The sequence below is a fragment of the Castanea sativa genome, chromosome 10 (assembly GCF_040712315.1).
Source record: "Castanea sativa cultivar Marrone di Chiusa Pesio chromosome 10, ASM4071231v1".
Lineage (NCBI taxonomy): Eukaryota > Viridiplantae > Streptophyta > Magnoliopsida > Fagales > Fagaceae > Castanea > Castanea sativa.
Window position 1 is genome coordinate 1,130,935 of NC_134022.1, and position 23,400 is coordinate 1,154,334.

The 23,400-nt window shown below is 36.9% G+C and overlaps 3 protein-coding genes across 4 annotated transcripts in view; 2 read left to right on the top strand and 1 right to left on the bottom strand.

Annotated features, from left to right (window-relative positions):
- LOC142613264 (putative disease resistance protein RGA1) overlaps window positions 1-7,326 on the top strand; it is a 51,617-nt gene extending 44,291 nt beyond the window's left edge. The window contains exons 14-15 of one of the 2 annotated variants that reach the window (XM_075785518.1): window positions 6,931-7,115; window positions 7,205-7,326. The gene's annotated coding sequence lies outside the window, so the exon portion shown is untranslated. The remainder of the gene's footprint in view (window positions 1-6,930; window positions 7,116-7,204) is intronic. The other variant, XM_075785519.1, reaches the window with a different exon arrangement.
- Window positions 5,769-6,776, top strand: LOC142613454 (putative disease resistance protein RGA4). The gene has a single exon (XM_075785815.1). The coding sequence runs from the start codon at window positions 5,769-5,771 to the stop codon at window positions 6,774-6,776; it is 1,008 nt and encodes a 335-aa protein (XP_075641930.1).
- Window positions 7,327-11,807: 4,481 nt separating the features above from the next.
- On the bottom strand, window positions 11,808-13,708 carry LOC142612718 (scopoletin glucosyltransferase-like). Its single transcript, XM_075784855.1, has one exon. It carries the CDS (start codon window positions 13,625-13,627, stop codon window positions 12,080-12,082), a length of 1,548 nt encoding a protein of 515 aa, XP_075640970.1. The 5' UTR covers window positions 13,628-13,708; the 3' UTR covers window positions 11,808-12,079.
- Between the last annotated feature and the right edge of the window lie 9,692 nt (window positions 13,709-23,400).

Consider the following 23,400-nt stretch of genomic DNA (forward strand, 5'->3'; position numbering starts at 1 on the left):
TACAAATTATTGTAGTGGATTCATGGGTAACTTCTTATCGGTTTTCATCAGTACCTACCATTAACATTACTTTTTCATTTACCAATAACTACTTATCACATTAGCAGTTTGTAAAATTTTTTGTAAAAAAATTTATATCTATAGCATTTTCCTTTTTTTGAAAGGTTGAAACTTGAAATTGCCTCTCTTTCTCTCTCTCTCTCACTCTCTTACTCTTTTTCCCCTCTTTTTTTTTTTGCAAAACTTTGAGGACAAATTAATTTGGAATTGGAAGTGATAGGGACAATTAATTTTATTATTTAAAGAAGTTGTAGAGACATAAGGGGACGAATCATAATTGCAAATAATTTTGGAATTGAAAGGTGGAACTTTCCATTTATTTCTTTTTCCCTTTTTTTTTACAATAAAAGATGGAGAACTTTATTTCTCACAATAAATATAGTTACAAAAATAACAAAGATTGAGACCTTGACCATTAGGTACAAGAAAAATATAGTTACAAAAGAGCAAAAGGAGGAGTGTAAGGAGAAAGGCGCATGAATTTATTTATTTATGTTACCATTTGTTTGTTTAGTTACCATCTGTAAAAGGAGTAGTGCAATGTGAAAGACAAATATAGTTACCATTTGTTTGTTTATGTTCTATTATTCTTCTTTTTTTCTTTTTCTTTTTTGTTGAGAAGATTATGTTCTATTATTCTCATATTATATATATATATATATATATATATATTATTATTAATAAGAGGATTCCCTTGTTTCGTCTTCAATTTTTGGCATACCAAAATATTTTCATACAAATTTTGAAATAACATACTCTTTAGTTTAATTTTTTTCCTACAAAAAAGCAAAAGAGGTTAAACAATAATACTACCTCACATACAACCCCCTCAAAAAAAAAAAAAATCTCACATACAAAAGGAAAAAAAAAAATCGTTATTTTCTCCACCCATTTGTATTCAAATGTCTGATTCCTCCTATAAAATAAAAAATTCAGATTCCTATTTGTATTTGTTATCTATTTAAATTCAAATACTTCAATTATCTTTATCAAAAAAAAAAAAACAAAATTATTTCCAAAAAAAAAAAAAACTCATTACCTCACATAAAACTACTCATTCTTCAAATGTTTTTTACTTATCACAATTCTTATTCCAATCAATAAATTCAAATGTCTCATTGGGTTTCAACTTCTTATGGTTCTCTATCTCATTTCTAAACATTATTCCACATTACTTTACCTCCTTTTTAAAAAAATTAAATAAATACACACGGTTATTTATATATCACTTTTAAGCATTATATATAACATTAAAAAAAACAAAAACAAAAAATATTATTGCATGCGCAAAACGTGTGTATTGAGTCTAGTACTATTAATAACATGATTCCTTGTTTCGATTTCATCATTTTGCATACTAAAATATTTTCATACAAATTCTTAAACTCTCTAAAATACCTCTATTTTAAATAATTTTAAACTTAAAAACACAAATAGGAGATTAATTTACTTTTTTTTTTAAAAGTTCATAAATTTTAAGCTTTTTCCTTTCTCATGTACAAATAACTAATTAGAAAAAAAAAATACTCGTAGAAAGATCCTAAAAATTAGGACACTATCTCTATCTCATTTTTAAATAAAATGACACTAAGAGCATTTACATCAGTCTCCTCAAATATTTAGCTAAACTAATAAAAATAAAAAAAACTCTACTTTTGCTAGTTTAGCTATCTATTATTTTCATACACATACATCAATCTTAATACTTTACTAACATTGAAATTTAATGTAGTAAAGATAAAGGCTTACTACATATAGAGATGAGATTATCCTCTTTAAAAACTTTAGTTAATTTAGTGAGGCTGATGCACGCTTGTTTTGTTTAAGTTTAGATAAATTTTTGCTAAAATATTAAATTGATGAGACTGATGTGATTGCTCTAAACCCAAAAAATAAAAAAGAGCCTCATCTCACGTGCAAAGCATGTGTGATGAGGCTAGTCTTACTATTAATAACATGATTCTTTGTTTGAGTTTCATCATTTTGCGTACTAAAATATCCTCAAAAAATTTTAAAACTCTCTGAAATATAACTATTTTTTAGTTAAATAATTTTAAATTAAAAAACACAGGTTAAACATTATTATGGGGAGTAAAAGGACCCAAATGGGCATATGGGCCTTTGGACTGTAGCATGGAGGACCGACCTGCTCCAGAATTAAACTCTACGAATTGGCCCATACGCCTAGGATTCGAGGGTACAGCCGAGGGCGAGCTTCTCCTCGGACAGATCCAAGAGAACTCAAGACTTCATTATGAAGGTCAAGGCACAACTCTAGAAAGACTAATGGTTAAAGGGGGACACCCTGAACCTTCTAGATGCACCAGTGTTAAAGAAAATATCAAGGGCAAAGGCTGCCACCTCCGCATTAAAGGCTCTGCACCTACCTCCCTGGCCGCATTGATGGGGAAGTGACCCTTAAACAGTAGGGCTGAAACTTCTAGTCACTGTCCAAAAAGTATCAGGGAAGGAAGTATTTAAGGGGGGTGGAGGCCAGAGAGAAGGGGATCGACAACAAAGAAAGAAACTAAGTATTGTAACTTTTAAGTAAGAAATAGAAATAATACAGAAGTAGTCCTCGGCTTACGTCCGAGGAGGCCTATTTACAATTATCTTTTGTTATTTACATGTGTTTGTAACTCTTAGCCCGTTATCAAGTTCTCAGCACTTCTAATCTAGGTTCCAAGTCCACGCTCTACAAATATTATTGTCTAAGGCTCATTGGGCCTGAGCCCGTAGTTGTCTTTGGGTCCAGGTGCAATTGTGCACTTACAATTATAATATTGAACAAAAAATTAATAATAAAGAGCATTATTGTATGTGCAAAGTGCCTATGATGAGTCTAGTACACTAATAATAGAATTTTCTGTTTGGATTTCAACATTTTACATACTAAAATACCCTTATATAAATTCTTAAACTCTCTAAAATGCCCATATCTTTTAGTTAGATAATTTTAAATTAAAAACACAAACAGGTTAAAACAACAGTTTACTTTTCTTTTTCTTTTTTTAAAGTTTATTAGTTTTAGACTTTTTTCCTTTCTTATGTACAAATAACTAATTACGAAAAAAAGAACGGAGAAAGATTTTAACAAATTCTACTTCAACCCAAAAAAACAAAGTAATAAAATAAACCCATATGCATGTGTGGCCAATAATTGTCCACATTGGAAGCTACAGTTTGCTAAGATTACAAAACAAAACAAAGGCATTCAGCTGCATTGATATAAAAACATGACCCCTGTTGCACTTTGAAAGCTCAGATTTGTGTGAATACACAAGAACTTGTTTAGATCTCAAATTAAAAGATTACGGCTCGGTTGATTTTACTTTAACTTAAACTAAGTGCAAAATTTAGTAAATGCGAGCGAACAAACAATAAAGTTACTTGAAGCCATATTCTTCAAACCACAACAGTAAAATGAAAGCTAAAAGAGTAGGAAAGAGAAATGCAAATACAAGATAACAAGTTGATGTGTTGTCGAAGAGGAAACTGAAGAACTCGGCAAAAAGCCTCTCCGCTGCCCTCCAAGCGGTAAATCGATGCACTAGACAATAAGTTGAGATACAAGAATAGCAAGAGACCCTTCAAGCCTAATCTACCCCTCCAAGCTCCAACTCTAACAAGGCTACTTAGAACTGTGTCTTGTTTAACTTTCTGGATCTCGCAATGCGCCCAATTGCATCCGACAAAGTTTGGCTTCTTCCAATGCTTCCCAGCAGCACTAAAACCTCACTTATCATTCAAATTGGGTGTGATAAGTGTTTGAGCTATCAACCTCTCAAGGATATGGATATGGATATGGATATAGATATGAAGAGGTAGGAGTTGAGGAAAATTACAATGGATTGTGTAGAGGATTATGGGTATGACAATCTTTATCTCTCAAGGGTTATGGCTATGGTTTCTCTCCAAAAAACACTCATTTCAATATGTGGGTAATGTGGGTATATATAGTGTGGGTAGAGACATAATGTATCAGATATGACAAAATAGCAAAACAGAATGTTTCGCTGAGCGCATGGCTTCACTTCGTGGGAAGGCTTCTCGTGAGCTACCCGTGAAAACTCCTTTGATCTTCAATATTGCCTTGAGTCTTCACACTTTCTCTCACACATAACCCTTACAAAGAAATCCCACATAAAATATAGGGTACATAAGATTGAATAAAATTACAATAAAATTTGGCATGGAATTAAAGCCAACACAAAATAGTTGTAAATCACAACTTTACATAGTTTGAAATACTTGCAAAGCTATAGAACATTAGGGACAAAACTCAGGTACAATACCTTAGGTGCAGTTCCTTAGGTTCCTCTCTTAAGATTCTGTCATATGGATACTTAACTAAAAAATAAAGTTTCATACTATGAGAAAAAATCCACATGACAGAATCTTAAAAGGGGAACCTAAGCCTTGCCCAAACATTAGAACCCCATGCTTTTAACATTATTAATTATTATTCAAAATTACACCTAAACCCATTGATCCACACATCCACACTATTTATATCTCGTTTTTAAACATGATGACACTAAACCCAAAACAAAATAAAAATTACCTTCATTGCACATGCAAAACACATGTGATGAAGCTAGTTTATATATAGTATTTTTTTTTTTTAAAGAATATATATAGTGATAATACGGTTGCAACTATCTAAATTCTTTTAGTTATTTTTAATTTAATAGTGTTACTTATGAATTTATTCTATTTACGTTTTAATTACTTATTAAATTAATAATCATTTCCACACACAAAATTAATAATTATTTCATAACAGCTTCTTTTTTTTTTTTTTTTTGATGGGGAATTTCATAACAGCTTTGTTTTCGCTTTTGTTTGGTATTTTTTTTCTGTTATTGAGAGAGGGAAAGAGAGTCTTACCCCAAAAAAATTGTCTTTACTCATTAAAATGATAAGGAATTAAGAATAAATCTAGAGTCCAGAGTCCAGATTGCTCATTCGATAAAATGTAGATATTTTCATATATATATATATATATATATATATATATATATATATATTAGCAAACCTCTCTACCTATAATTTGTCATGGGATAATGACCAAGAGCATCTACATTTTCTTATTTTCACAAATTCCAATCACCAGTCAAAGTCACCAAGTATGAAATTGCAGACTAAGTAAGACTATTTAAAGGAGCATTAACCCAAAACTAATTTAAACTAATACAAATACATTGAACTAAAACGAGAGCCACTGACAACGACCAATGTTATGCGTTAGTTTTTTAACATTAGTCATACATGGCCAAATGGGCATCTTACCGTTGAGACAAAAACGATTGTTTGTTTACCTTAATATATGTTTTGAGATGCGTTTAGATTCAGCAACATGTGCAATTTGTCGTAGAATGTGTATCAAGTGCACGCTGCACCTTTGTTTTCAAGACTACTATAACATGCATTATCCCAAAAGTAATTTGAATTAATACATAATGAATTGAATTAGTGAGAGCCAGCAAAGAAAACCCATGTGATGAATTGAATCTTACCATTATGCCCAAAGTAATGTTTAATATTATATGATCACAACGGTACTTGCAACTTGCTAGCATTCTAACTAAATTGGCCAATCTGCCTAGGCCATTCTCCTCACAAACAATTGTTCTCATTTTGCCTCCCTTTTAACTGAGTTCACTGTAACCGTTTAGCATTCATTCACCTGCTACTACTAGCGTGCAATGGCGGAAGCTCTCATCAAAGTTGCTGAGGGAATCATTGGCCAATTGGCAAAGCCTGCTCTCCAAGAGATTGTCCTGCTCTGGGGTGTCAAGGGTGAGCTTGATAAGCTCAGGAACACGGTTTTATCCATCAAAGCTGTCATTCTGGATGCAGAGGAGAAACAGGCGCAAAATGGTGCCATCAGTGATTGGCTGAGAAAGCTGACAGATGTACTTTATGAAGCGGATGACTTGCTGGATGACTTTTCCACTGAAGTTTTACAACGGGAAGTGATGACCAGGAATAAGAAGGCGAAAGAGGTACGCATCTTCTTCTCCAAATCAAACCAGCTTGCATATGGTCTTAAAATGGGTCATAAGATTAAGGCAATTAAGGGGAGGTTAGATGCCATTGATGTAGATAAGAATAGGTACAAGTTAGAGGGACGTCCTAGGGAGACACAAGTCACTAATAGTGTGAGAAAGACTCATGGTTGTGTAAGTGTTGAAGCTAAATACTTTATTGGAAGAGAGGTTGATCAGAAAGTGATCATAGAACGTTTATTGGATTCCAATATTGAAGAGAATGTTTCAGTCCTTCCTATAGTAGGTATAGGAGGACTAGGTAAGACCACTTTAGCTCAATATGTATTCAATGATGATAAAATTAATAGTCATTTTCATAAAAAATTGTGGGTCTGCATCTCAGACGATTTTGATGTAGAAAGGATTGTTGAGAAAATCCTAGAAAATGCAACAGGTAAGAAACAAGAAAAACTTGAAATGAGCACGTTGATAAATGTTCTTCATAAAGAAATAGATGAAATGAGATACTTACTTGTATTAGATGATGTGTGGAATGATAATGCAGAAAAATGGGATAAGTTAAAAGGATCTCTACTATGTGGTGCAAGAGGCAGTAGAATATTGGTAACTACACGTGAGAAGAAGGTTGCTAATATTTCAAAAACTATGGAACCACACTTTTTAGGGGGTTTAAATGAAGAGGAGTCTTGGTCTTTATTTTAGAGTAAACCAACATTTAATAGCTTTCAATGCATAAAGCAAAAGTGGAAGCGTTATTACTTCAATCTTTTTGTTTTGGAGTTTAGCATTTGCTTGTGAGTCTTACAGACTCATTGGACTATACCGCTTCATTTAGTTTCTGTCAAATAAAATGCAGGACTAGCATATCATGGAAATACTACGAGAATTCCAATTATCAAGCAGGCAGAAGAAACGGGTAGCCATTAGATGTCCAGCACACTGCTTTAAATAAGGCTACAAATACACTCAAAGCTGAATCTGAACGAATAATTCAAGATGCACTGAACCGAGTGATGGTGAACCAGGCTATTAAGTAGTAAGGTAGATATTAATTAGAAAAAACTCCATCAAGTACTTTTTAGATGATTGATTCTATGTAACATACAACTTGTCTCATGGTTGCATTTCAGGTCCAGGCATTTTGCAAACATATAGGACAAGTGTCAAGCAGATATGAAGTTAATAGCTATCACCTAATGGTGCAATCGGATGCTTAAGACACATCTATTACTCGCTTAATGGAAATACATATCCTGCACTTCAATTCTGTAAGAGAGGGGAACTCTATACTTAGTTATTAATCTAAAAGCTAGTGAAAAGCATTATTAGGACTACAATATAATATTACGACCTGATCCTTTCTTACTAAAGTCATCTGCAAAAAATTTCCTATTCCAAAATTTTGTTATATTTCAGGAGCTAAACTTGCAATCCTGATTTGCTTTTTTCTCTGAATTGGTTTTCCATTTTGGAACATGTTCAAATGTAAGCTAGACCATGAGCATTCATATATTAATTATCTCTTCTTCAATTTATATTATTCACATTTCTTTTTATTGTGATTGTGTTATTAAATCATGTTGAGAATTAAAATCTGTATAATTTTATATTCATATATTGAATCTCTGAATCCAATTAGCTTGATTTTAACTTATAGTTATCAAAATCAACTATAGTTTCTTTTTCTTTTTGGAAATTGTTGTTGCCTTGTTGGGTTCCAAATCATTCATGCAGTAAGTGGCAACCAGAAATGCCAATGACAATCCAATCCTTGGTATGAGAAAAATTCATAAGAAGAAAAGTTGAGTGATATTAATTTCAACCATGGTTGATTACATCTATACGCAAACTTTAGGGATTGGGGTTATGGATGAAGGAACAACAAGATTTTAATATTACTATCTTTTCTTTTTCACTTATTCAAGAGAACAAATAAAAGATAATTTTTATTTAATGAGTTAGGGTTTTCTATAAAGTTATAAAAGCAATTTTTTTGAACTCTAAAGTCATACTCCATTTAATAATTTTTATTATCAAATTAATGCTATCTAAATAAATACTCAAATTAGTGACAATTGATTCAAGGAAAATTAAAATAAGATGTTAGAAGTTGAAAATTTTTCACATATTAATATCTTGAACAACTTTATGGTTAGTCCACCTGATTTTGATCCAAAACCTTGCAAAAAAACATTATTATGACTACAATTTAATATTACTAATTGCAATCCTGATTTTTTTTTCTCTGGTTGTTTTAAGCATGTTCAATTGTAAACTAGACCATGAGCATTCATTTGTAGCTTTTGCCCTTTGCAATAATGGGCTTTAAGTTCTGAGGCTCTAAGATATATTAATTTTAAAAATTATTGCACCTACTAAGGAATAACTGCCATAATCATTTTAGAGAAGAATAGTTATATCTCATTCTGAAGAATAGCAATTTATAACGAATAACTATTCTTTGTAATAAAAATATTACCAAACTAAATAATGGTTAAATTATAGGAATAACTATTATATTACAGTGTCTATTACAATAACTATTATATTGCACTAAATGGAGATTACGACAGGAATTGTAATCATTATTACTAGGAATAAAATGTGTTGTAATGTAATAATTAAACATATTCATTAGTTTGATTATGAGTTATAATATTAGAATGAAACTTAACATTTATTTTAGGAAATATCTTACTCATACAATTATATCTCCTTAAAAATTGTTATTTTTAAATTTAAGAGAGATATGTGTTATTTTTTATGATTTTATAATTTTATAATTGTTAGATGTATATGGAAAGTTTTTTTTATTTGGAAATATATTAATTTTTGAAATTATTGCACTTACTAAGGAATAGCTAATGCAACATTTTAAAGAGGAATATTTATTCCTCATTTTGAAGAATAGCTATTCATAAGGAATGACTATAGGAATAACTATTACATTACAGCACCTATTATATTACAGCACCCATTACAGTTTACCAAACATGCCCTAAGAGTTATGTTGAACTGCTGAAGTTAAGATTTTCAATATATACATATTTAATATATATATGAAAACTGACCAATTTTCAAAAAAAAAAAAAAAAAAAAAGACCAAACCACATCACACGGCACAGTCTAAAAACAAATTGCATTGCATTATGACCGATCTATTAAAATGCGGTACTATGGCCCAAAACCACGCTGTGAACACCCCTAAACATGAAATCTTGATTCGAGCCTTGATGGGGAAGGAAGGGGATGAGATATTTATATAGTAATATTTTTAACTAGTTAGAAAAATAAAAAATAACTATAACTTTTCTTTCCTATTAAAACTTATATTTTTATTTTTCTCTCTCCCCATATTAAAATAATCCACAAATACAATTTTACCTCTCTCTCTCTCTCTCTCTCTCTATAAATGTCATCAGCAGCGACACTATGAGTGATCACCGTATTGTGTCGGCAATGTGGGTAAGCATGGTTGCCAAATTAGTGAAGGAGCTTGGAGGTGGAAGATGCTTGAATTAGAACATAGTCTCATCGAGTTCGACCTCACATTGCGGGTGGTCACACTATGGGATGCCTTGTTAGCTCTAAAGGTGTGCTTTTTTTTTTTTTTTTTTTTGTGGTTAAATTCAATTTTCTTATTTTGAAATGGATGTGTTGTTTGGTCTTTTTCCAACTTGATGGAGCTTTCGATGCTAAAACATTTAGGCAAAATTTTTATTTAAACACTATAATTTAAGGGTAGTCCCAATTAAACTCTATAGTTTCAAATGTAACAAATCAAGCCTTACATTTTTTATTTTTTTAAAAAAAAGCCTTATATTTTTTAAAGAAAACAAATTAAATCCTAGAGTCAAAATCAGAATAATACCATTTAAGTAAACATTAACTATTAAGAGAGAGAGAGAGAGAGAGAGAGAGAGAGAGAGAGAGAGGTTGCTGCAAGCCTTCCTTAACCCCGACACTAATAAGCTTTGTGCTCTCTTTTATTTTTGTTTTAACTTTGAATTTTGTTTCTAAATTTTTTTGATACAATAGCTACTGTTCCAATAGCTCTTCTCCTCCCAGCAAAAGAAGATTTAGTTTTTCATATTGCAAAAGAATAATAAACGATCTTGATTATTTTATCAAGTCATCCGGGTTCCATTTTTTTTTTTAAAGAAAAGAAATAAAATGATTATTTAATTCTCTCTAATAAATAAGTAAATGTGCAAAAAAGAAAATATTTTCTTTGTGTTTAATGATGTAACTTCAATATAATAAAAATGAAATGTGAATTTTGTTTTAGGGGATGTGCTATTGTTTCTAGTTTTAAATTTAAATATGATCTATATAAAAATTCTCTCTCGAAGGTTATGATTAATAATGAGATGGTACAATGTACATTCTTAAATTGTTTGTTTGTTTGTTTGTTTTTATTTATTTTAAAGTTGTTTGTATTTGAGAGGTGATTGTATAAATCTAAAATTGCTTGTTTTCTTTTTTTCTTTGGTTCTTTTGAGGTAAATTTTAATAGGAAAAAGTTTGGTTATTTGTAATTAATGACTACAACTTTCACTAAAAAAAATTAACATTATTAAAAATTGACTGCATGTTGAAAATAAGGGAAAATGGGCTTTTGCCCTTTTTTTTTATAAAAAATATCTAGTATAATATCTCTGTTTTGAAACTATTTAGCAGAATCCCCCTTGTGGGGACCTGAGGACCGAAGATGGGAAGTACCGTTATAGCCTTCAATTGTTTCTCTTGAAAGAGCATCCACGGCTTGAGGAGTGAGACGGTCCGAGGAGAGAATGGGAAGTGACAGAACGTCCTTGAGGGATATAATGGGTGAAGGTGGGTGCCTCAGGGGTTAAATGAGATCTTTGTGTGAAGTTTCTTGCAAAGTCTCACCTATTCCTTCGCATTGAATGGTTGACAACAGTTTTATCAGCTGCATTAATGAGGAAAGTGACCTAAATAGTGGATCTACAGCTCCTTCCACCACCTTCATTAGAAGTTTAGTGGGACAAGTGTCCTAAGGAGGTTGAGGAGGATTGGAGATGGAGGGCTAGGATGCAAGTGGCCATGGAGTATATAAAGGAAAGAGACTCTTAGATAGGGGGAGATCCAGAGAAAAGAATCAAAGAAAAATAGGTCACAGCCAGAACAGTAACTGAGAGAAAGAGAGTGAACAGTACTTGTAAAATTCAAGAACATTGTTCTCGGGCAAATTTGTAAAGACTCATTTGTACATTTAAATCTTAAACCTCTGATTCCTCATACTCTATCTGTGTTCTCAGGCGAAGTCCAAACTTATTCATCCCACTCTCTTTACAAGTATTTATTGATTTAGGCTGAATTTGGAACTTTTATCCGGCTATTCTAAGTGGGCTTGGGTCACTAGATTTCGTGCTCTTACACCCTTGTTTTTTAAACTCGATTTTAACAAAATCAAGTTTTGTATAAAACTCGATATTCTCAAAATTGAGTTATATGTATATCCTCAAAATTGAGTTATATGTATATCCTCAAAATTAAGTGGCAAAATATACATAGAACTAATGTCAAGTTCCACTTGTAACTCAATTTTATTTTAAAATCGAATTTGAAAACAGGAACATAGTGCTTAATAGTTTCAAAACATAGACATTATACTAGGTATTTTTAAAAATAAGGTCAAAAACCCAATTCCTCCTTGAAAATAATAAGAATAAATTGATTGCTACTAAAATGTAAGGATCAAATTGAATGTGATTTCATAATGTAAGAATCAAAATGACATTTTTGTCAAAAATAAATTAACAAAATACAATAACTCGATTCCAATACCTATGATTCTATGAAACAAAATCCTGGAAATTGAATATAACATTCAAGGATTTTATAAAAGCCATACATATTAGTTTGTTTCTCTTTTTGTGGGGTTGTCTATACTGTCTATTAGAGTTATTAAAAATGGATAGAAAAAAAAAAAAAGGAAAACACAACACACGATTGCGTGTACATATAGAAAATTAAAAGGCCTAAGCAGCTTTGTGGTTGATAAAATCCCTAAAAGCATCCAAAGCAGTGACTGAACTTTTTGGAAAACCTTGTACAAATTTAGTGCAGAGTGCTTGTGCTCTATTTTTCATATCTTCATCACCCATCAATTTCTCTATTCCCTTCACTATATCTTCTTTCTGAACCGTCCGTGACAAATCATCAGAAATCATGTACCCAACTTTGAGATGATTGACCACCAATTTGGCATCATAGTATTGATCCCCTCTAATGGGCCATGCCAAAATGGGTACCCCTCGACCAATGGCTTCCACAGTTGAATTCCATCCACAATGCGATAAAAACCCAGCCGTTGATGGGTGACTCAGTATCAACAACTGTGGTGCCCATCCACGTATTATCAAACCCCTATTGCCGACTTTGCTATCCAAACCATGAGGAAAATAACCAACCTCTTCTTCTTGTTCTGAACCGGGTTGGCCCTCTGGCCCTAGGAATGCACGTGGCGGACCGGACCTTCTCGAACCGGGTTGTATCACCCATATAAACGTTGTTGACGATGATTCCAATAACACATCAGCTAATCGTGGGTACTCTTCCATGGTGGGACCCACCTCGGTACCGAAAGAAACGTACAGAACAGACCCACGTGGCTTCGAATCCAACCATTGGATCACCTCGTCTTCGGTAACATTTGACTTCCTGTTGTTGGTACGAAGTTCACGGTCGTGAAGAAGTGAGCCTGCTGCTGCTGACTTCCAATACTGTTCGGGCAAGAGTGGGCCCACCCCCCAGACCGGTTTCCCAACCTGATCGGAGATGTAGCGAATGAATGGACTCTCCAGATCGTCACACGTGTTGATTAACAAAGTGATGACACCCTCTACCTCCTCCACCCACATTGGCTGGCTTCCAGGTTTTGGCGGACCCATTTTCTTTGGGCCACCGATGAATGGTCGTGGTCCACCGCTGAGTGGCGGTGGTGGACCTGGTGGTGGCCCGCCTGGTGGTCCATGAGGGCGGCGCTTAAGATCAGAATAGGAAATAGCCATGTCTTCGGGTAACCCGGGGAGTAAACGGGTCTCTCCGGGTTTTATTGTATCCAATTCTTTGTGGGACTTCCACGTGGCACACTCGATGGCTGCAGAGCAAGCACCGGAGGTGAAGAAACCAACAGTTGGGATGTGGAATTTAGCAAAGACTTCGGTGGACCAACCCATCATGACGTCGAGGATGGCGCAAACGGGCTTGGGTCCGGGTCGGGTGGAGAGGAGGTTCTGAAGCGCGAGGGCCATTTGTTCGTGGTGTTTAAAGTGGTGGTGCATGGGATCAGAGGCAGAGGCAGGCTGTGGTTGTGGTGGTGGTGGAGATGGAAGAGAGGATGGGATTTCGATGACTTGGATGTGAGGGTGTTGGCGGAAAGAGGAGGGGATGGAGGTGGAGAGATTGGAGGAGATGATGAATGTGGATTCGAAGTCTCTTGAAGCTATGTGTTTGCATAGCTCCACGCATGGGAACAAATGGCCTTGCCCAAAAAATGGAACTACCCAAATCTCCATTCTTGACATTTTTTTTTTCACAATCTATATATCTTGACTCACTATGATCTAAGGGCTTTGGCTAAGAAATTTCTTTTTATAGAAGTAAAAGAAAACTTAGCTAGGAAGAAAGGAAGAAAGAATACACAGTAATTGTATTTGTAGTGTAATTAGAAAATGACTTTGGGAATATGGGTTTGCAATTGCAAAGCGACTGTTAGGTAATCTGCATAGTATAGTGTTAGGTGTGAGATATCAGAGCCGAGATGCTTCTTTTCGTGCTTATGTCGGTTGAAGCCAATACGTACACTACCATTCGTTAATTAAGAGTGAGTGGGGCCGGTAGGTTTAAGAACTCGATTCGTGTACAAACATAATAGGATACGGCAAACACGTGTCCACATTCGGTCTTCGATTTCCCGTTTCAATGGGAAACGAGTCGGTTCCTGTTAAATAAATTAAGCTAGTATTTATTATGCTCACTTTTTTTTTTTTTTTATAAATTTTATATAATTGAAATCAGAGCTGAAGACATGATCATAATTTCAGTTTTAAAAATATTTGTGTAATTGTGTATCTGTAATAGCTTTTATCCATAAATCAATGCAACACTCTAGAAGGCTAGAACAGTAGCATTGACATAGGAGTTCCAAAATGGTGAAATAGATTTTGAAAATGTTTTGTAATGTATTACTGTTTCCAAAATATGTAGAGCTATATTATTAATTAGAAATTCGACTTTTAACAACTTGAGTTTTTTATGGTATTCGAGTTCCCATAGAAAAATTTTGAATCTTTTTTTTTATGTAACTCGAGTTCTAAGAACTCGAACTCCATAAAAAATAGTATGACAAATCTAAGAGCTATTTTTTCAAAGAACTTGAGTTTTTAGAACTCGAGTTATACGGCAAACTCGAATTTCATAAATTCGAGTTTCAAAAATGTGATAAATTGCTAAATATTTCACAAACAGTGATAAATTTATACATATTTTTTCAAACAATAGTATATGACATTTTGGCCGACATTGGATTTTTTTTTTCTTTTCTAGAAACACACATTGGAATACCTAATAACTTGCACACCATTCTTCCCATTAAAAGAAAGTTGCTAACGGATAGTGAAGTTAAATTTTACTTTAAAGCCATAATCAATCACCATATTTGATTGGCAAGACACACTACTTAAAATGCATGTTAGTTTACACTTTGCAGTATGTTAAAATTTGTTGAGCATTCACATCCCATGTTTTCAAACTATTCTATTTCACCATTTCAAAAGCTATTTTATCTATTATACCATACTATTTTACAATACATCTAACATCTCAACTTTTATTTTATAATACAACACATTAAAATAATATAAATTATGCAATAAAATAATAAAAAAATTATCTTCTCTCCTCCCTCTCTCATTTCTATCCTTGCCTCTATATCCCTCTCTTAACAACCAAATAATCCAATTACTACCATGCCACCACCACGCCCACCACTACCTACCAAAATCCCACCGGAATAAAAAACATAAATTAAAAATAAATAAATAAAATCTAGCAAATACCCACCAAAAACCCATCAAACCCATTAAATAAACCAAACAACCCAGTCACCACCAACACGCCACCACTGTCCACTGCCTACCAAAATCCCATTGGAACCAAAACCCAAATTATTAAAAAAAACAAAACAAAACAAAACCCAACAAACCTATAGCAAAAACAACCCAATCACCACCACGTTAGCACCACTGCCCACCACGCTAACTCAAACCAACCAATCCAAATCTGACCCAAACCCCATTAGAATCCAACCATCGGAACCCAAATATCAGAATCCAACCATCGAAATCCATAGCCCCTCAAACCATCACACCACAACACCCAAAACCATCGGAATCCAAACATCGGAATCCATAGCCCCACCACCATCGCACCATGTAAGATTGAATTTATTCAATCATTTTTGTTGGCTTTATTCCGTGCCAATTTGCTTGTAATTCAGCATTTAGAAACCCTTGTATTTAGGCGAGAATCATGTAAGGGTAGTGTGTAAAAGAGTATGAAGAAAAGCTCAAGAGTGTGCACTCAAGTAGGGACTCGCGACTGGACCTCGTGACTGGCTTGTGACTGCCGAGTCGCCAAAAAGGTACATGTGTGAAGCATGCAGGGGGAGCTGAAGAGTCACGCTAGCTGTCGCACTACAGGACAAAACCTCCAGCTAGCCAGGCAGTTAGCTCGCGACTTAAACTCGCGACTCGTTCCAGTTGCGAGCTCGAGTCGCCAGAATGCTCTGTTTGGCTAAAATTGACCTTTCGCATTCCAAACACACACTAGTATAAATACCCCTTATACCCACGTTTTGTTGAGAGCTTCTAGAGAGAATTTTGAGAGAGAAACCTTAGAGAAAAACAAGATTGACTCATCCACCATCTTTATCATTTGATTCTCCAAATTCCTCTATTCTCACCCTCTCCATTGTTAAATCCTTGAGTGGTACATTAGCCAAATCATTTTCTCACCATACCCATATCTGTGAGAATGTTATTTGGTGCTTGGGAAGCAATTAGGAAGGGACCAATTGGTATTGGTTGATGCTATGGGCTATAGTGGAATTCTGTAAGTTAGAGAAGACAAAGGTTCGGCGTAACCTCGTTGGAGCAAGAAGCTTGGAGGGCTTAGGTACACTAGGTAGATTAGGCTTGGAGGGTCTTCTATTGTTCATGTATCCCAACTTCATTCTCTAGTGGATTATTGACCGCTTGGAGGGGTGGAGAGGTTTTATGCCGAGGACTTCGGTTTCCTCTCCAATAACACATCACTGTGTTGTCTTTGTGTTTGCATCTTTCTTTCGTTAATCTTTACCTTTTAATTGATGCTGTGGTTGTGATTAATTTCGGTTTAGATTGTTTTACCAATTCTAATTTAGCTTATTTTCATATTCCGCACATACATTGTTTGATAATAAGCTTGTGTTGGTAATTTGTAATTTGGGGGTTTAAACGTTCTAAGGTGTTTTACACAATTTTTAAACATTCAATTTGTATCAGAGCGGGTGCACTTGCAGTGGTTTAATTACCTAAGTGCGATCATTGACCCTGTTTGAGATGGATCGATCTCAATCTCTCAATGCTCCACCATATTTTGATGGAAACAACTATGGTTTTTGGAAAGTTCGCATGAGGGCATTCTTGTGTTTAATTGATGAGATTGTTTAGGATGCTGTAGATGTTGGATGGACTAAGCCAGAAGCCGCTAAATCCATATGGGATAAGGCGAAACTTGCGGCAGCCAATGCAAATAGCAAGGCATTGAATGCTATTTTTTGTAGTGTGTCTCCAGATGAGTTTCACAGGATATCTCACGTAACAATTGCCAAGGAGGCATGGCAAATATTGGAAACTACCTATGAAGGAACAAAGAAAGTCAAGGACACTAAATTGCAAATGCTAAGCACTCGATTTGAAGAGCTGAAAATGAGTGACTACGAGTCATTCGACTCATTATATGGCAAGCTGAATGAGGTAATTAACGGCAACTTCAACTTGGGTGAAAAGACGGAGGATTCAAAGATAGTAAGGAAAATCCTTCGATCATTGCCAGAGAGCTTTCGTGCGAAGGTTACAGCTATTGAAGAGAGCAGGACCTTGATGATATCGAAGTTCAAGAACTAGTTGGCTCACTTCAAACTTATGAGCTGTCTTTGCCATCACAAAAGAAGAGCAAATCCCTTGCTCTAAAGACAATCAATGAGAGGGTGGAAACTTATGACTCATCGGATGAGGATGAGGTCGAGAAAGATGTGGCATATCCTGTAAAGAATTTTCGAAAGTTCTCGAAATTCAAGAAGAGTGGAAAATTTGCTGAGAAAGGAAAATTTCCAAGTTTCGAAAAAGATAAAAAGGAATTTAAGAGAAAATATGGGAAGGAGTCTCAATCCACTCAAGGAATCACATGCTTCGAATGCAATGGACATGGACATGTCAAGAAAGAATGTCCTAATTACTTGAGAGGGAGGGGCAAGGTATATGCCACCACTCTTAGTGACTCCAACTCTTCAGATTCAGATTCAGATGAAAGCTGTGATGGAGAGGGAAACTTCTCTGCATTCATGACCATTGCTCATGTGGAATCTTCAGATGATTTAAGTGTACTGGTGAAAGAGCTTGGTGAGTACACTGAATTGGAGTCGGTAGGGATAGCAAAAGAATCTGATGATGAGGAAGATGAAAGAGCAGCGGGACTGCAAGAGACCTACAACTCTCTCCTTGAGAAGACCGGTGAATATGCAAAATCCCGCCATTGCGTCCACCAATTGATCTATCCGAGGTCGGGGAAAGGATTCTTTGGGCAAGCTTTATTTAGATCCATAAAATCCACACACATTTGCCACTTCCTCATTTTCTTTTTTTACCACCACTGTGTTGGCCAGCCACTCAGGGTAGAATACCTCTTTTATGGCCTCAGCCTGCTTGAGCTTGAGCACTTCTGCTTTAACGGTGTTAGAGTGTTCCTTAGATGAGCACTGAGGCGACTGATTTCTGGGGATGATAGATGGATTAACGTTTAGGCAGTGGCAAATGAAATCTAGATCCACCCCTGGGGCCTCGTAGGCATTCCATGCGAATACGTCAATATTTTTTTATAAGAAAATCTTCTAGCTCTTGCCTCTCCCGAGGAGGCAGCTGTGCCCCGACCTGAAAGAAATTCTCCTCATTGTCACCAATAAAGAGCCTTTCCAAGGGTTCACACTTCGCCCCTTCCCCCTCTACCCCAGCACCTGTGATTGCTATAAGTCCTGCCCAGTAGGGCTCGAGTTCTCTGGCCTAGTTTGATGTCTAATTACGGCCACCATGCATTGCCTGGTCATAGATTGGCTTCCCACTAGCTCTTCAACCCGATCCCTAGACGGATACTTTACCTTCAGGTGCAACATGGAAGGCACGACCCCCATGGCGTGAAGCCAAAGCCTGGCCATAATAGTAGTGTAGGGGGAGTAGGTATCTACCACGATGAAGTTTACCTCCACGACCTAGGTGCCTGTCTGAACGGGCAGTCAGATCTAACCCGTTGGAAAGACAACTTGCCCGTGAAACCCTATTAGAGGGGAGTCATAGCAAGTCAGGTCCTTGGACCTCAGCTAGTCCCTTAAATAGGTCAGGGTACACGATCTCTGTGCCACTACCCTAATTTATCAACACCCTCTTCACATCATACCCACCTATACGAAGAGTGACCACCAGGGAAACATTGTGTGGCTGCAATGTTCCAGCCTTATCCTCATCTGAGAAGCTCAAAGTCGGGCGGCCTTCCACGCTACTCCTCTTCGGATCGGGGGATAAGCCCTCGGCAGACAGTCAAGCCACAGATATTACTCTAGACGCCTGAGAACCAGTCCTTCTCGGGGTGGTGAAGATGACACTAATTGTACCTAAAGGTGGTCCCATAGGAGCATCTCTCCGAGCCCCTAACCCCACTTGACCACCCTGTCCATTAGGTTGGTCTAAGAATTGCTTTAACTTTCCGATCTTAACCAGTTGCTCCGAGTGACTCCACAATGTCTTACAGTCTTCAGTGGTGTGCCCTCACTCGTGGTGGTATTGGCAGTGAAGACTTTGGTTGTGCCTTGAGGGATCTCCTCCCATCTTATTTGACCATTGAAAGTACGGTTCGTTCTTAATTTTCTCCAAGATTTGGTGCACTAGCTCTCAAAACACAGTACTGACTACCTAAGGGGTAGCAGACCCAGAATGCCCCGCGAATCTCTTTGAGGTCGGTTGTTATTATACCTATCACTTGTAATCCCTTCTATCCTATGTGACCACCTTGGCTTTCCCTTTTCCCTGTTATTGGTCCTTCACGACCCGCTTATATTCATCAATACGGTCCATGAGTTGACACATACTTCTAACCGGTTTCCTGGGCAAAGACTTTCTCAGATCATGCTCGGCGGGCAGGCCGACCTTGAAAATCCTTATAGCCACGTCATTGAAGTCCTCATCTATCTCGTTGAACATCTCCTAGTACCTATCGGAGTACGTTTTCAGGGTCTCTCCCTCTTGCATAGTCACGGGCAGTCGGATCTAGCCCTTTAGAAAGACAACCTTCCCGTGAAACCCTATTAGAGGGGAGTTATAGCAAGTCAGGTCCTCGAACCTCAGCTATAGTCCCTTAAATAGGTTAGGGTACATGATCTCTGTGCTGCTGCCCTAATCTAGCAACACCCTTTTCACATTATACCCACCTATCCGGAGAGTGACCACTAGGGCAACATTGTGTGGCTGCAATGTTTCGGCCTTATCCTCGTCCAAGAAGCTCAAAGTCGGGCGGCCTTCCACTCTACTCCTCTTCGGATCAGGGGATGAGCCCTCAGCAGATAGATGAGCTATAAATATAACTCTAGATGACTAAGAACCAGTCCTTCTCGGGGTGGCGAGGATGACGCTAATTGTACCTAAAGGTGGTCCCGTAGGAGCATCTCTCTGATCCCCTGACCCCGCCTGACCACCCTGTCCATTGGGTTGGTATAGGAATTGCTTTAACTTTTCGATCTTAACTAGCTGCTCCGAGTGACTCCATAACGTCTTACAGTCTTCAGTGGTGTGCCCCCACTCCTGGTGGTATTGACAGTAAAGACTTTGGTTGCACCTCGAGGGGTCCCCTCCCATCTTTTGGCCATTGAAAGTACGACTCATTCTTAATTTTCTCCAAGATTTGGTGCACTAGCTCTCGGAACACAGTTCTGACTACCTGAGGGGTAGTAGACCTAGAATGCCCCGTGAATCTCTTCGAGGTCGGCTGTTATTGTACCTATCACCTATAATCCCTTCTATCTTGTGTGACCACCTTGTCTTTCCCCTTTCCCTGTTGTTGGTCCTTCTCGATCCACTTATATTCATCAATATGGTCCATGAGTTGACACACACTCCTAACCGGTTTCCTGGTCAAAGACTTTCTCAGATCATGCTTAACGGGCAGGCCGACCTTGAAAATCCTTATAGCCACGTCATTGAAGTCCTTGTCTATCTCGTTGAACATCTCCTAGTACCTGTCGGAGTACGTTTTTAGGGTCTCTCCCTCTCGCATGGTTATGGACAGCAAGGAGTCCAAAGGCCGAGGAACTCTACTGTATGTCATGAAACGAGCCCCAAAGGCTTTAATGAGCTCCTTGAAGGAACTGATGGAACCTTCTTCGAGACCATGGAACCATCTTATCGCCATGGGCCCCAAACTGGATGGGAACACCTTGCACATTAGGGCCTCATTCTTCAAGTGAACAACCATTTTTTGGTTGAAGTGGCTAACGTGCTCCACCGGGTCCTTCTTGCCATTATACATGGTGAATGTGGGCTGGGTAAACCGCCAAGGAAGTCTCCTTACCTCTATCCTACAAGTAAAAGGTGACTTAGAAATCTGATTCAATGCCCTGCTCATGGCATCGTTGCCCAAGCTTGTGTGAAACAGGTTCTACCCTTTCTGCCTATTGTAGAGCCTCTCGTATTACAAAAAAGACTCACTGGGAGGAGTCCTCGACTTAGGCCAATAGCTATCGTCACTATCATTGCCAGAAGAATGATCAAGACTCGAAGGAGTTCCTCTACACTGCTTGCGGTGTAGTCTTCTTAGCAAATGGTCTATCTCTTACTGCAGGCTCCTAGTGTTTTCTTCTCGAGAGATGCGACTTCCACCTCGAGACTGACTCTTACTAGTTTGAGTAGTGTGTATACTGACTTCACGATCTCTCCTGCGCTCAAGGTTGAGGAAGTGGTCGTGACATGGGGAACCCACAGACTCTTCCCGGTTAGGCCCTGAACCTACCATGGTTGAATGTTGATCCCACCAAAGCTCAAGCTATCCTCACAAACGGCGCCAATTGTAGGGGCAGGTTTTGGTTCTCAAGCCCAAAGAATGAATGGATTAAGGCCTAAAGAGCCCAATATAATGAATTTGTAGAGAGTGGGCTTAAAAGTTAGGCTTCAGCAGATCCAAGAACACACACAGTGAATAAAAGATAACAAGAAAATAAGGAGGACAAGCTTCTAAACACAAGAAATCCTCCTCGGCAACATCCAATGAGAATGATCCTACGCTATATTTCTTTTAAACTCATATTTTATTATAGTCCTGGCTATTACAATGTTTCCTTCTTCGATCCTCATTTTTTTTCGACCTCGGAAGGTCCCTTACATTATATAGCTCCCCCTAGATGATCTTGGCCCTCTATTTGTTGATCATCCAGGCCACTACTTGAGTGCTTATCCCATCAGACACATTTCTCAGCCTCTTCTGAGTCACAACAATCAAGATAACACTGTTCAGAGGTCTCCTCCACATAAATGCGGCCAAGAAGTTTGGTAGGTGGTATTAAATGCGGTGGCAGCCTCCATCCCTTCGGTCAGGGCTGGCACCTTCCCCGAAATTCCTCTCCCTTAGTGTGACCTCCTCTGATATCGTGCCATTAAAGTGGCCTTACCGTCTGAAGGCGTGATCTCCTCGAAGCTATAGTGGCCTTCTCGGTCTATGCTATAACACGTGGCATGATCTCCTCAACGGATTTCTGTACCCCACAATTGTGAAGCACTTTTTTTTTTATTTTTTATGATTCATTTATTCTAGACTTTTTGGTTTTTGTACTTAATAACTTACTTGAATGAATATTTATGATGTGGTCTCACATTTACTTCTAAAATTAAAAAATAAAACTCTTTAAAAATAAATAATTTATGACACATAGTGTAAAATTGGAACTCTAATTTAGAATTCTAATTTGAATTTCTCTCAACTTCACCTATTATTATTATTATTATTATTAGATTTTTTTTTTGTCCCTAAACTTTTAAAAAAACTATCCTTAAATTTTGTAAATAGCTTTTTTTTAAAAATATTTTATAGACAAAAGTAGGGATGAAAAAAGAACGTCTTTCAATAATTTAGGGACCAAAAAAATTTTTTTTGTAAAGTTTAAAGACGAAAGAAACATTTTCAATAGTTTAGGGAAGAAAAATGAATTTTTCACTAATTGTAGGACGGGAAAAAATTTTAATTTAAGGAAAAAAACAAACTTTTGAAAAAATTTAAGGAATTGTTGATGCCCATTTTGGCAAAAGGGCCTAATACCAAGAAGAAGCCCAACAATATGAAAAGGGTGAAGGAAGAAGAGCTAGCAAAATAAGAAAAGACCATTAAGCCCGAATGACAAGAATTATGGTCCACAAGCCTATAAAGTAGTAAAAAGACCTCAAAATAAAGCAAATGGGCCCAGGGGGGGGCCGAGAGAAGGAAGTAGCAAGCCCATGAGAATTATAAGAAGTGGAAAGTAAGTAAAGATGGGCCGAAGGAGCCCCAAAGAAAGGAATTGGAAAAAGGGGGTTGGTGCAAAAGGTCCACAAACCCCAAAAGGAAGAGGATATGGTAATTGGGCTGGGGAAGCCCAAAAGATTTAGCAAAAGCCCATGGTAATGTAAGAATGGAATGGGCTAAGGATACCCAAATGAATGAACTGGGCCAAGGATTCCTAGAGAAACAAAATGGGCCAAAGAAGCCCGAGATGGTATGAGAACTAACCCAGTAGAAATACTGGGCAGTATACGGCAGGCCCAACAAGCACCGTTAAACAATACATGGCAGAAATAACACAGTGGCATGACATAAGTATCAGTCGACCCATAAACCAGAAGTAAGAGAAGATAGGGGCTAAATTGAAGAAGGAAGGGCCCATACCCAAGCAAAACCCAATCCAGGGAAGAAACGAGATACAAAGAATGAAAACCCAGTGACCCATCTGCGCCACGAATGGTTAAAAATG

Coding starts and splice junctions, on each gene's coding strand:
- LOC142612718 (XM_075784855.1), bottom strand. CDS start 13,627: ATGTCAAGAATGGAGATTTGGGTAGTTCCATTTTTTGGGCAAGGCCAT.
- LOC142613454 (XM_075785815.1), top strand. CDS start 5,769: ATGGCGGAAGCTCTCATCAAAGTTGCTGAGGGAATCATTGGCCAATTG.